Source organism: Heptranchias perlo, chromosome 13 (genome assembly GCF_035084215.1).
Source record: "Heptranchias perlo isolate sHepPer1 chromosome 13, sHepPer1.hap1, whole genome shotgun sequence".
In the NCBI taxonomy this organism is placed as follows: domain Eukaryota; kingdom Metazoa; phylum Chordata; class Chondrichthyes; order Hexanchiformes; family Hexanchidae; genus Heptranchias; species Heptranchias perlo.
The window spans coordinates 66,437,433-66,452,466 of NC_090337.1; the positions used below are offsets into that span (position 1 = coordinate 66,437,433).

Genomic DNA, 15,034 nt, shown 5'->3' on the forward strand with positions numbered 1-15,034 from the left:
GTAATGAAAATGCAGTTTGATTTATTCGGTCACTGTAAATCAGTGGCTCTGATAATACGTTGTACATTGTGTGGCATAACACTGCTATCTATGTTCCGACTCACCGTGAGCAGCAACATGGGAGGTCCTACTGTAAATTATAAAAACTCTGTCTAGTGCCTGTTTCCTATCCATCACACTTTTCAGTCACACTTTGTCACACTCAACTTTGTGTCACACAAAAGTTTAAAGAAACAAAGGACTGGAGGAAGATATACAGTGGTGTTCCCCAGGGATCAGTACTAGGACCACTGCTTTTTTTGATACATATTAATGACTTGGGTGTACAGGACACAATTTCAAAATTTGCAGATGACACAAAATTTAGAAGTGTAGTAAACAGTGAGGAGGATAGTAATAGACTTCAAGAGGATATAGGCAGGCTGGTGGAATGGGCAGACACGAGGCAGATGAAATTTAATGCAGAGAATTTCGAAGTGATTCATTTTGGCAGGAACAATGAGGAGCATGAATATAAACTAAATGGTACAATTCTTAAGTGGGTACAGGAACAGAGACCTGGGGGTATATGTGCACAAATCTTTGAAGGTGGCAGGACAAGTTGAGAAAGCAGTTTAAAAAAGCATATGGGATCCTGGGCTTTATAAATAAAGGCATAGAGTACAAAGGCAAGGAAGTTATGTTGAACCTTTATAAAACAGACAGTTTCCTAGATGTAAAGGGAATTAGGGGTTACGGGGAGCGGGCAGGAAATTGGACATGAAGCTGAGTTCGGATCGGTCAAGGCCCTGTGGGTGGCGGAGCGGGCCCAGGGGCTGAGTGGCCGGGTCCTGCTCCTACATCTTGTGTTCTTTAGATTTGAGGTTAGGATCAGATCAGCCATGATCTTATTGAATGGCAGGGCTGGCTCGAGGGGCCGATTGGCCTACTTCTGCTCCTATTTCTAATGTTCTGATGTTAACACTGGTTTGACCGCAACTGAAGTATTGTGTTCAATTCTGGGCACCGCACTTTAGGAAGGATGTCAAGGCCTTAGAGAGGGTACAGAAAAGATTTACTAGAATGGTTCCAGGGATGAGGGACTTCAGTTATGTGGATAGACTGGAGAAGCTGGGGTTGTTCTCCTTAGAGCAGAGAAGGTTAAGAGGAGATTTGATAGAATTGTTCAAAATCATGATGGGTTTAGATAAAGTAAATAAAGAGAAACTGTTCCCATTGGCTGAAGGGTCGAGAACCAGAGGACACAGATTTCAGGTAATTGGCAAAAGAACCAAAGGCCACGTGAGACAAAATTTTTTTCAGCAGCAAGTAGTTGTGATGTGGAATGCACTACCTGAAAGGGTGGTGGAGGCAGATTCAATTGTGGCTTTCAAAAAGGAATTGGATAAATACTTGAAGGGAAAAAATTTGCGGGGCTTCGGAGAAAGAGCGGGAAATGGGACTCACTGGATTGCTCTTACAAAGAGCTGGCATGGGCTCGATGGGCCAAATGGCGGCCTCCTGGGCTGTAACCATTCTATGATTCTAACTCTCCAAAGAGGCAATACCAGAGCCTGGATATCTGAACTCTCCTTAATTGACCACTGTATGAGTGTTTAATTAATCAGTGGTTCGAATTTGCAGCCTTAAACGGAGGGGGGGGGGGGGGGGCGTCACATGGTGTGATATTCTGCTATGCTAATCCTTTATAAATCACTGGTTAGGCCTCAACTGGAGTATTGTCTCCAATTCTGGGCAGTACACTTTAAGAAGGATGTCAAGGCCTTAGAGTGATTTACTAGAATGGTACACGGATGAGGGTCTTTGGTTATGTGGAGAAGCTGGGATCATTCTCCTTTGAGCAGAGAAGGTTAAGGGGAGATTTAATAGAGGTGTTCAAAATTATGAAGCGTTTTGATCAAGTAGATAGGGAGAAACTGTTTCCACTGGCAGGAGGGTCGGTAACTAGAGGACACAGATTTAAGATAATTGGCAAAAAGAATCAGAGGGGAGATGAGTTTTTTTTTGATTGAAAGCAGATTCAATAGTAACTTTCAAAGGAGAATTGGATATATACTTGAAAAGGAAAAAATTACAGGGCTTTGGAGAAGAGCAGGGGAGTGGGACTAATTGGATAGCTCATTCAAAGAGCCGGCACAGGCACGATGGGCTGAATGGCCTCTTTCTGAGCTGTATGATTCAATGATATTCCTTACCTCATCAAACTGCATTTTCTCACCTACCTTGAGCAATGTCACAGGAGATTTTCGAGTAAAATTCTAAATTATGTATTTATTTCCTGTCCATCGCATTTCAGATGTTGTTCATGAATGCAAATTTCTATTTCAAACTTATTTTAAAAAAGCAGTCATTTGAAAGATATACTCTCCAAGAATAGAAATTGCAGGAGCCACGATATCTGCAGCCTCTTAATTGACTGTCTCATTTCAAAAAAAGCCAGGATTCTAATATCCGGTCTAACTCGCAATTAACCTTTGAATAAAGTCACCCAATGTTTGATTAACTCATTTAAACTGAGTAGACTTAAAGGGACATGCATTTACACTTTATCAGCAGAATAATGCACATATTGTAATGTTCTGGTCCTTTTAACACCAGTTTATCCTCTGACTTAATGAGCAGTTTTTCTCACCTGTCCTAATATCTTCATGTGTGGCTTGTTGTCAAATTTTGTTGGGTAATCGCACCTGTGAAGCGCCTTGGGACGTTTTACTACGCTAAAGGCACTATATAAATGCAAGTTGTTGTTATGTCGTAATTCTTGCTTAATAGTTATTCCTTCCCTCTCCCCTTCCATGTCCATTCTCTACCTCTTGTGAAGTGCCTTGGAGTATTTTGCTGCATTAAAAGTCCTATATAATTGCAAATTATTATTTAAAATGTCTCAATTTTTTACATACAAACCTTTAGGCAGCATACTGCTTGCGCACTTTTACTGACTATATTTTACACTTGGGCAACTGGGGAGAGGAGATTGCTGTCTGTGTAGTGCAGGAGCCCGCATACAGGACTTGTATCCACACAGTCCTAGTTCCCTTCAATGTGCAAATGATTCCACTGGTCGCACAGGCAGATCTCGGGGAAGTCTCCGCGGTAATTGTAGAGGTTTGGGTAATGTTAATGTGAAATTTAGGTTTAATGTTCAGTTGATTTCAATTAAATCAAAGCAAAGTTTTAGATTTGTTGCTTTTAAAATTGCTGTAATTGGACATTGTTCATGTAAAACTTTCTCGTTACAGTTTGCATAGTGAAGTTAGTGTGATCCTTATTATTCTAGCTTAAAAACTAGTGTTTAATATGAGTTACCAGATTAAAGGTAGGATACTGGATGACTAAAATAAATACAAATACATACCAGGGCAGCAATCTGAACAATACAATGATGAGGGAACAAATTCTGAATCCTGCATTAAATACACAAATATCCATTGAAATGCTTTTAAGCAAACTGGATTCTTTGAACTCGTGTCACATTACAAAAAAGCTGCAATGTTGCCTTTTTAAAAGCTCCATATCGATCTGACCCTGTGCCCATGTCTCCACCCTCATGCAGCAGTTTCTGGGGTTGTGTAGCTTGAGTCCTGTAACATGCAGGCTTTTAATTTCAACTGTGTAAGTGGAGCATTAAAATATTTATTTTAAATGTACCATGTGGAAGTATACCTTTGAATTGAGAGTATGCATAAATTTCTGCATCCGGACTTAATTTTTGGCAGAAAGATGTGTCAAGGATAGATGTGTTGCACGAGTGAGCTGTGGTTGAAGGGCTTAAATATATATAATTATTTTGCTTCAACAAAACTATGTGCATCATTCCTACTTCTGTCATTACAGTTGTCTCATATTGTAAGTGGTGGTGGCTTAGAAAAAAGAGCGTCTATTGACATCACCATGTCAGGCAGTGAAGGCGGGGCTGGACTTGCGGTAGGACTCAAAGAAAGTCTATTTGCTCAGCAGAGTCTATTTAAATGGCTCACTACAGCAAACAGTCTACAGAGTCTATTTAAAAAGAGTTTCTAGGAAATAGAGCAAACAGAACCCGTGACCAAAACTAAAACAACTTCTCCCGATAAAAGCAGGGTGATTTCTCCAGCAAATGTAGTGAGTGGAGGATAGTTATATAGTACAAATTGATTATTTCTCCAGAAAATTGCAGTGAGTGGAGGATAGTTACATACAAATTATGGTGTGTAAAATCAATCCCAGTCACTTACAGGCATGATTGGGTAATTCCCTGGTCAATCATCTCCATTCTGGGCGGGAATAATGGTGCCATTATATGCAGCCCAGAAAAAAGGTTTGGTACAGTGGCGCTTATCCAAGACCCATACCTGTTCATTCAGGAGGTTGGTGGTCCTGTTGTGTGTTGAGTTATCGAGTGCCAGCTGGGGCAGCACTCTAATGTGTGGTGTCATGTGATGTGGGTTGCTATGGACCATGCTGATATAGATTGCTGTCACCTGACCCAGGATGACTGAAGGTGCTGCTGAGCAAACTGGACTAGGGGAACAGCTTTTGATTGTAGGTCTTTGAATCGTGAATTATAAATTAATTGTAGTCTAAACAAAGGAAACTACGAAGGTATGAGGAGTGAGTTGGCTATGATAGATTGGGAAGCTTCATTAAAAGGCATGACGGTGAATAGGCAATGGCTAACATTTAAGGAATGAATGCATGAATTGCAACAATTATACATTCCTTTCTGGCACAAAAACACAAAAGGAAAAGCGGCCCAACCACGGCTAACAAAAGAAATTAGGGATAGTATTAGATCCAAAGAGGAATCATATAAAGTTGCCAGAAAAAGTAGCAAGCCTGAGGATTGGGAGCAGTTTAGAATTCAGCAAAAAAGGACCAAGAGATTGATTAAGAGGGGAAAAATAGAGTATGAGAGTAAACTTGCAAGGAAGATAAAAGTGGACTGTAAAAGCTTCTACAAGTATGTAAAAAGAAAAAGATTAGTGAAGACAAATGTAGGTCCCTTACAGTCAGAAACGGGAGAATTTATAATGGGGAACAAGGAAATGGCAGAGCAATTAAACAAATACTTTGGTTCTGTCTTCACAGAAGAGGACACAAATAACTTCCCAGAAATGCTAAGGAACCAAGGGACTAGTGAGAAGAAGGAATTAAAGGAAATTAGTATTAGTAAAACAATAGTGCTGGAGAAATTAATGGGACTGAAAGCCGATAAATCCCCAGGACCTGATAATCTGCATCCCAGAGTACTAAAAGAGATAGCCATGGAAATAGTGGATGCATTAGTTGTCATCTTCCAAAGTTCTATAGATTATGGAACAGTTCCTGCAGATTGGAAGGTGGCAAATGTAACCCCGCTATTTAAAAAAGGAGGGAGAGAAAACAGGGAACTACAGACCGGTTAGCCTAACATCAGTAGTAGGGAAAATGCTAGAGTCTATTATAAAGGATGTGATAACAGGACACTTAGAAAAATATCAACAGGATTAGACAAAGTCAACATGGATTTATGAAAGGGAAATCATGTTTGACAAACCTACTGGAGTTTTTTGAGGATGTAACTGGTAGAATAGATAAGGGAGAAACAGTGGATGTGGTTTATTTGGATTTTCAGAAGGCCTTTGACAAAGTCCCACGTAAGAGATTAGTGTGCAAAATTAAAGCACATGGGATTGGGGGAAATATACTGGCATGGATTGAAAATTGGTTAACAGACAGGAAACAGAGAGCAGGAATAAATGGGTCTTTTTCGGGGTGGCAGGCGGTGACTAGTGGGGTACCGCAGGGATCAGTGCTTGGGCCCCAGCTATTCACAATATATATCAATGATTTGAATGAGGGAACTAAATGTAATATTTCCAAATTTGCTGATGACACAAAACTAGGTGAGATCGTGAGTTGTGAGGAGGATGCAAAGAGGCTCCAAGGCGATTTAGACGAGTTGAGTGAGTGGGCAAATACATGGCAGATGCAGTATAATGTGGATAAATGTGAAGTTATCCACTTTGGAAGGAAAAACAGAAAGGCAGAGTATTATTTAAATGGTGATAGATTGGGGAATGTTGATGTATGCTGAGTGTCCTTGTACACCAGTCACTGAAAGCAAACATGCAGGTGCAGCAAGCAGTTAGGAAGGCAAATGGTATGTTGGCCTTCATTGCAAGAGGATTTGAGTATAGGAGCAAGGATGTTTTACTGCAGTTTTACAGGGCCTTGGTGAGACCACACCTGGAGTATTGTATGCAGTTTTGGTCTCCTTACCTAAGAAAGGATATACTTGCCATAGAGGGAATGCAGCGAAGGTTCACCAGACTGATTCCTGGGATGGCAGGACTGTCGTATGAGGACAGATTGGGTTGACTCGGCCTGTATTCACTTGAGTTTAGAAGAATGAGAGGGGATCTCATTGAAACATAAAATTCTGACACGGCTAGACAGACTGGATGCAGGGAGGATGTTTCCCCTGGCTGGGGGGGTCCAGAACTAGGAGTTGCACTCTCAAGATACGGGGTAGGACATTTAGGACTGAGATGAGGAGAAATTTCTTCACTCAGAGGGTGGTGAACCTGTGGAATTCTCTACCACAGAAGGCTGTGGAGGCCAAGTCACTGAATATATTTAAGACGGAGCTAGATAGATTTCTAGACACAAAAGGCATCAAGGGGTATGGGGAGAGAGCGGGAATATGGTATTGAGATAGAGGATCAGCCATGATCATATTGAATGGCGGAGCAGGCTCGAAGGGCCGACTGGCCTACTCCTGCTCCTATTTTCTATATTTCTATGTTTTTGTTATGTTGATGACCTAGAAGGTTGAATATGTGACTGTTGCGTTTGTGCTGGGTGTTCAGAGCAGACCTGTTCAAGGTGTTAATAATGTAGTTACCAACAGGTTATTTAACTCAAACTGTGAGTACAGAGCCAGAGGATGAGTATAAAATTAGCAATTTGGGATTGACGGAATTTTGATTTCTGCAGAGTAATCGATATTGGAGTAGACTGCAGTTAATGCTGTAGCAGTTAGCAGTTTTAACAAAGAGCCAATGAATATCTGGTTGGAAATAGAATTGACGGTTATAAGGATAATTACAATGTGCTGTGTGGAGCATATTGGTTTATGAGAACTTGGGTTCTTATTGTTGAGGAGAGCAGTCTGTCTATTGATGTACAATGGTTTATATATAATTCACTAGATATCGTGAATGTTTCTTGATTTGGCTGATTTCTTTTTCCCCTTCCCTTCCCTACCTCACAGTTGCTGAGAGCAATTGTTCCTCCATAGTCGCCCAATATCGGCTAACTCAGCATAGACTAGTGATTGAGCATGGGACCTTCCTGATCTGTATGGCTCAGTATGTGACACGGTGCGTATATGCTTTTTTTGTTTGTCCTGGTCCTGGTAGATAACAATATTCATCTTTTCTTTTAGGAAACTCACATTCTTTGACAACTGGAGTTCGTTAGCAGTTCATGTGGCAATGGACAACACAGTAATAATTGACGACATCAGTAAGTGTTACCACAGAGTGAAACTGTAAAGTTCTGTGCTGTTGACACCTCCCTGACGTTGAGCCCTACTATAAATATTATTACATCTGTTGGTAGCATTCAGCCCTCAGTTGGGAGATTGTCGGCCCAAGCCCCATTCTGAGTAGCATTGAGGGAATCTTTTGAATTAATGTTAAACTGGGGCATTGCCCGTCTGTTGCTGTGATTTAGTTGGACATTAATAATCCTATGGCTTTATTTGAGGAAAATCAGGGCATTCTCCTGGTCAACTTTCCTCCCTAAACCAACACTACCAAAAGTGGATTAACTAGTATTTCATCCCATTGTTCTTTGTGGGATCCTGCTATGTGTACAAATATCTCCTACCTTTGCCTACATAAGTCACTGCATTTCAAAGTAGTTTATTGTTAGTGAAACTGAAGTAGTCCTGTCTACAAAACCTTACTTCCTATTATCAACTTTCTCACCAATTCTTGCGTCCACATTTATAATGGAAACTCCCTATGTAAACTTGTCACGCTGTAATTCCACCCTTCTGCCAGTGGTGACACTGTAGCACCTAGTTTTCCTTCTGCCAGCTCCTCAATCTGTGCTGCAGAGAGACTCCTGTGCTTCATCTTATTCTGGTTCTCTGCTACCTAAATTGTCATAAGTTGTGATATAAAATCCAAATATTGAGCAAAATAAGGACAGTAATATGACTTTAAAATGGGGGTCTGCATGCCCTGATCTAATTATCCCTTACCCTCTAACCATTTCACCCGAAGACTACATTTATTCTTGAATTTCTGTGTGCAGTACCACAGGAGATCGACTAGTTGGTCTATAAGTATTAATTAATGATAAACAATAAATTCCATTTCTCAGGCGAGCCTTTGGCCCAACAACTTGTCCTGTTCTGTGTGCTCATCGTTTAATGCAATCACTGAAACACTGCTGGCAGCTGTGGGTTATTGCTATTTAAATGCTAATGTATAAGAGGAGTAGCCATTTTGCGTCAGGGGTTTCATGCCAATATGATGTAAATGTGGGCTAGTAACAGCACCATGCATCACCTACATGGCCATTCTTAATGCATGAGCCTGGACAGTGAGTGCCAGCAGGCTATTCAACCTAATCCTCTTGTTTACTTACCTTTTTTTTACCGCAAGAGGCACTTGATAACAATCAGGGAGGGGAACACTGGCTGATTTTTTTTGTATTCTCTTCTTAGTTCAGAGTGCCTGAGGCTTGATGATCTCGATTATCATTTTAGCTTTAAGGAAGAAAGAAGTTACATTTATATAGCCGTCTCAGGATGTCCCAAAGCGCTTCACAACCATGAAGTACTTTTGAAGTGTAGTCACTGCTGTAATGTAATGTAGGAAAACACAGCAGCCAATTTCCACACAGCAAGATTTCATAAACAGCATTGACATAAATGACCTGTCTTGAATGATGTTGATTGATGGATAAATGTTGGCCAGGATACCAGAAGGATTCCCCTGCTCTTCGAATAGTGCCACAAGATCTTTTCCATCCACCTGAGAGGGCAGATGGGCCCTTGGTTTAATGTCTCAACAACAGATGGCACCTTTAACAGTGCAGCACTCCCTCAGTACTGCACTGAAGTGTCAGTCTAGAATCTGTGCTCTAGCCTCTGGAGTGAGACTTGAACTCACTTATTAAGAAATTATTTTAAAACGTATTTTTATCTCTCTTTTCAATGCTTAGACTAGCCTCCCTATTAAACTACTATTTGTATTGAGAAACCCAGGGGAAGTACAGTGCCAAAGCTGAGAAGAGTAGGAGAGGAGACCAGGTAAATCAGGAAGTAGTCTTTGGGTGATGTCAAGCATGACTTTTTAAAAAAGCCTGTGGAATGTTCTTGGGCTAAGATTTTAAAATAAACAAACTATTCCTTTATGAAATTTTGTGGAACCTACTGTATCATATTCCATCCTTAGCCTCTTTTTTTCCTTGTTAATTTCTCCACCAATTTTATCTACTCTCCTGAGATGTTTGGGTATGGCTCCATAGTCATCAATCGCTCTCTCATAACTTGACCAATTGGCCATTATTCACATGAACTTTGACACTGATGTTGGTGGGTTTATTCTACCATTGGGCCATCACAACTGTGCCTGATCTTGGTCACGCCTGTTACCCAAACACCACGGAGGGGTTGCTGGATAGTGATCAGGAACAAGAATCTGGCCTATTTTCCCCTTCCTAACCAAGAGCCTTAAGGTCAATTGTTGTGTCCCATTGTTGCCCTGGGCAAGATTAGCTAACCCAGCACAATCCAGGGATCCATACTGGTACCTATTGGTCTGTATAGCTCAGTACCATACTGGGTGATGTTTCAACGCAACATAACATCAAAGGAGATGTATACTATGCTTGCCCTTAATCATTGAATTGTGCAAACAAAGCCAAGGTTCCGATCTCCAACCTGAATATCAATTAGCCTCCTGAATGACCCCCCCGCCAGTGCTTAGTTAATATCCGGTAGACTTTGTAGCCTTAAAGGGGGAGACATCTACACTTCAACAGATAATTAATACATTGTGTTTCACTGGGTATAATCTTCCTGTTACAAGACAGCAATCTTCGACTTACCATGGGCAGTGCTTTGGGATATTTGCTAGTGTATTAAAAATGGTATAATAGCATGTGTTCCCTGTTCATAATGCTCTGGCATCAAACTCTAGCATCACACTTTTTGATTAGCTGAAAGTTTTAAAAGCAAAAACTCACCTCTAACTTTGCAGCTGTAGGAAAATCTGGTGGATCTGAATGAAGCTTAACCAATCAAATTGCTCAAAGTTGTCTAAATTCTTTCAGCTGCCTATTCCCGTCAATAACTTACGTTCCTAATGTCCAAATAAGGTTTGTAACATAAAACATATCACAAAAATCACATATTTCACAATAACATGGTTACACTTAACTACAAAATTGTTCATTTGCTTTCAATCTCTCTGCCATGCTGTCCTATAAAGTTAAACTCTTGAGAACTAAGTTTAGCTCAGTAGTATCATTTGTAACATAAATTACACTAAAGTTCTCCCTCCTCTTCCATGGCAGCGGTCAGAAATCCTGAAACGTGACAAGTCCCTCTAAGACAGCAACATCTAATTGCTATTAAGTAAACACTGGATAAGTCCAGAGATCAATTAAGGGACTGATACTGTTAAGTAAACACTCAGATCAATTTATCTAGATGTTGTGTGTGAACAGTAGAAACGAGAGTGCAGACAAAGCATGCACCATAACTGAGCAGTGGCAACAGTTCAGAGGAGTTGGTGCTGCAGACGGGCAGGCACGAGACCGGCTGGAATAGACTTTCACCAGTTTCACATCTTGTTTTGTAACAGAGATGTTATGCAAGTTTGAAAGTCCGTGTGCAGGGGCAGCAGCTGCATTCCCACAAACTGATGGTCAGAGGCCGTTCAATGGGTATCCATCAGGTGCAAATTCCTCAGAAGATGCGTTACCATGGAAACCATTAGTGTTGCTAATACCCCTAAGGCTGGGGCTCAGCGAGATCAATGAAGCATACATCAAAACACTGAAGGTACAGTTTATTTTTTTCCCAGCAGTCCTGCTCCCCTGAAGGCAATGGACTTGTGATTAGAATAGAACGCAAAAAGTTGCAAATGCTGGAAATCTACATAGAATTATAGAATTTTATAGCACAGAAACAGGCCATTCAACCCAACAGGTCTATGCCGGTGTTTATGCTCCACACGAGTCGCACTGTGACAATGGTAAACTATCCCTCCTCATCCTTCTCGACCTGTCTGCAGCCTTTGAAACGGTTGACCACACCATCCTCCTCCAACCCTCTCCTCCGCTGTCCAGCTGGGTGGGACAGTCCTCGGTTCCATTCCTATCTATCCCGTCGTAGCCGGAGAATCTCCTGCAGTGGCTTCTCTTCCCGCTCCATTACCTCTGGAGTCCCCCAAGGATCTATCCTTGACCCCCTTCTATTTCTCATCTACATGCTGCCCCTCGGCGACATCATCCGAAAACACAGTGTCAGATTCCACATGTACGCTGATGACACCCAGCTCTGCCTCACAACCACCTCTCTCAGCCCCTCCACTGCCTCCAATTTGTCACACTGCTTGTCCGACATCCAGTACTAGATGAGCAGACATTTACTCCAATTAAATATTGGGAAAGCTGAAGCCATTGTCGTCAGCTCCAGGCACTAACTCCATTCTCGAGTCAGTGACTCCAAGTCTCTCCCTGGCCACTGTCTGAGGCTGAACCAGACCATTTGCAACCTTGGCATCCTATTTGACCCTGAGCTTAGCTTCTGACCACATATCCAATCCATCACTAAGACCACCTATTTCTATCTCCGTAACATCGCCCCTCTCTACCCCTGCCTCAGCTCATCTGTTGCTGAAACCCTCATCCATGCCTTTGTTACCTCTACACTCCAATACTCTCCTGGCCAACTTTCCACCTTACACCCTTCGTAAACTTGAGCTCATCTAAAACTCTGCCCATATCCTAACTCGCACTAAGTCCTGTTCACCCATCACACCTATGCTCGCTGACCTACATTGGCTCCCAGTCCAGCAACGCCTCGATTTTAAAATTCTTGTTGTCAAATCCCTCCATGGCCTCGCCTCTCCCTATCTTTGCAACCTCCTCCAGCGTTACAACCCTCCGGGTGCTCTGCGCTCCTCCAATTCTGGCCTCTTGCGCATCCCCGATTTTAGTCGCTCCACCATTGGCGGCCATGCCTTCAGCTGCCTATGTCCTAAGCTCTGGAATTTCCTCCCAAACCTCTCCGCCTCTCTACCTCTCTCTTCTCCTTTAAGACGCTCAACCTCTTTGACCAAGTACCCCTCTCGATCCCCCTTCCCCCCTCGTGCCCCCTTCCCCCCCCCTCGTGCCCCCTTCCCCCCCCTCGTGCCTCCCTTCCCCCCCCTCGTGCCTCCCTTCCCCCCCCTCGTGCCTCCCTTCCCCCCCCTCGTGCCTCCCTTCCCCCCCCTCGTGCCTCCCTTCCCCCCCCTCGTGCCTCCCTTCCCCCCCCTCGTGCCTCCCTTCCCCCCCCTCGTGCCTCCCTTCCCCCCCCTCGTGCCTCCCTTCCCCCCCTCGTGCCTCCCTTCCCCCCCTCGTGCCTCCTTCCCCCCCCTCGTGCCTCCCTTCCCCCCCCTCGTGCCTCCCTTCCCCCCCCCTCGTGCCTCCCTTCCCCCCCCTCGTGCCTCCCTTCCCCCCCCCTCGTGCCTCCCTTCCCCCCCCTCGTGCCTCCCTTCCCCCCCCTCGTGCCTCCCTTCCCCCCCCTCGTGCCTCCCTTCCCCCCCCTCGTGCCTCCCTTCCCCCCCCTCGTGCCTCCCTTCCCCCCCCTCGTGCCTCCTTCCCCCCCCTCGTGCCTCCCTTCCCCCCCCTCGTGCCTCCCTTCCCCCCCCTCGTGCCTCCCTTCCCCCCCCTCGTGCCTCCCTTCCCCCCCCCTCGTGCCTCCCTTCCCCCCCCTCGTGCCTCCCTTCCCCCCCCTCGTGCCTCCCTTCCCCCCCCTCGTGCCTCCCTTCCCCCCCCTCGTGCCTCCCTTCCCCCCCCTCGTGCCTCCCTTCCCCCCCCTCGTGCCTCCCTTCCCCCCCCTCGTGCCTCCCTTCCCCCCCCTCGTGCCTCCCTTCCCCCCCCTCGTGCCTCCCTTCCCCCCCCTCGTGCCTCCCTTCCCCCCCCTCGTGCCTCCCTTCCCCCCCCTCGTGCCTCCCTTCCCCCCCCTCGTGCCTCCCTTCCCCCCCCCTCGTGCCTCCCTTCCCCCCCCTCGTGCCTCCCTTCCCCCCCCTCGTGCCTCCCTTCCCCCCCCTCGTGCCTCCCTTCCCCCCCCTCGTGCCTCCCTTCCCCCCCCTCGTGCCTCCCTTCCCCCCCCTCGTGCCTCCCTTCCCCCCCCTCGTGCCTCCCTTCCCCCCCCTCGTGCCTCCCTTCCCCCCCCTCGTGCCTCCCTTCCCCCCCCTCGTGCCTCCCTTCCCCCCCCTCGTGCCTCCCTTCCCCCCCCTCGTGCCTCCCTTCCCCCCCCTCGTGCCTCCCTTCCCCCCCCTCGTGCCTCCCTTCCCCCCCCTCGTGCCTCCCTTCCCCCCCCTCGTGCCTCCCTTCCCCCCCCCCTCGTGCCTCCCTTCCCCCCCCCTCGTGCCTCCCTTCCCCCCCCCTCGTGCCTCCCTTCCCCCCCCCCCTCGTGCCTCCCTTCCCCCCCCCTCGTGCCTCCCTTCCCCCCCCCTCGTGCCTCCCTTCCCCCCCCCCTCGTGCCTCCCTTCCCCCCCCCTCGTGCCTCCCTTCCCCCCCCCCTCGTGCCTCCTTCCCCCCCCCTCGTGCCTCCCTTCCCCCCCGCCTCGTGCCTCCCTTCCCCCCCCCCCCTCGTGCCTCCTTCCCCCCCCCTCGTGCCTCCCTTCCCCTCCCCTAGTGCCTCCCTTCCCCCCCCCTAGTGCCTCCCTTCCCCCCCCTAGTGCCTCCCTTCCCCCCCCCTAGTGCCTCCCTTCCCCCCCCCTCGTGCCTCCCTTCCCCCCCCTCGTGCCTCCCTTCCCCCCCCCTCGTGCCTCCCTTCCCCCCCCTCGTGCCTCCCTTCCCCCCCCCTCGTGCCTCCCTTCCCCCCCCCCTCGTGCCTCCCTTCCCCCCCCTCGTGCCTCCCTTCCCCCCCCCCTCGTGCCTCCCTTCCCCCCCCCTCGTGCCTCCCTTCCCCCCCCTCGTGCCTCCCTTCCCCCCCCCTGTGCCTCCCTTCCCCCCCCCTCGTGCCTCCCTTCCCCCCCCCCTCGTGCCTCCCTTCCCCCCCCCTCGTGCCTCCCTTCCCCCCCCCTCGTGCCTCCCTTCCCCCCCCCTCGTGCCTCCCTTCCCCCCCCCCTCGTGCCTCCCTTCCCCCCCCCTCGTGCCTCCCTTCCCCCCCCCCTCGTGCCTCCCTTCCCCCCCCCCTCGTGCCTCCCTTCCCCCCCCCCTCGTGCCTCCCTTCCCCCCCCCCTCGTGCCTCCCTTCCCCCCCCCTCGTGCCTCCCTTCCCCCCCCCCTCGTGCCTCCCTTCCCCCCCCCCCCTCGTGCCTCCCTTCCCCCCCCCCCTCGTGCCTCCCTTCCCCCCCCCCCTCGTGCCTCCCTTCCCCCCCCCCTCGTGCCTCCCTTCCCCCCCCCCACGTGCCTCCCTCCCCCCCCCCCCGTGCCTCCCTTCCCCCCCCCCCCTCTGTCTTTCTCACTCGCTGATTGGTGTTTTTCTTTTTCAGAAATGCTTTATGTTGCCACAATCTCTAGGAGTGATCGGTGGAAAACCCAACAGTGCTCATTATTTCATTGGATATGTAGGTCAGTAATTACTGAAATGCACCATTATTCCTGTGATTACTGAATGGCCTTTGCAGTCTTCATACTGAAAACTCTATAAATGGATACATTATAAATTACGTGCTTGTGTTTTGAAGTACTAAAATAGAGTTTTTGAAGCAATCTAGCTGGAACACACTACACTGAAAGATTATAATCTTGTGTTGACATTCTTCTCTTTAAACAGTTTAAGGGCTGGATGCCTTTTCGAATTATAGAATGGTTACCGCACAGAAGGAGGCCTG

At 47.1% G+C, this 15,034-nt stretch overlaps 1 protein-coding gene across 3 annotated transcripts in view; it reads left to right on the forward strand.

Annotated features, from left to right (window-relative positions):
* atg4b (autophagy related 4B, cysteine peptidase) overlaps positions 1-15,034 on the forward strand; it is an 87,889-nt gene that overhangs the window by 60,340 nt on the left and 12,515 nt on the right. For all 3 annotated transcript variants that reach the window (XM_067995634.1, XM_067995635.1, XM_067995636.1), the window contains 3 exons: positions 7,409-7,488; positions 10,848-11,047; positions 14,693-14,771. In XM_067995634.1, coding sequence (XP_067851735.1) covers positions 7,409-7,488; positions 10,848-11,047; positions 14,693-14,771 — 359 coding nt within the window. The remainder of the gene's footprint in view (positions 1-7,408; positions 7,489-10,847; positions 11,048-14,692; positions 14,772-15,034) is intronic.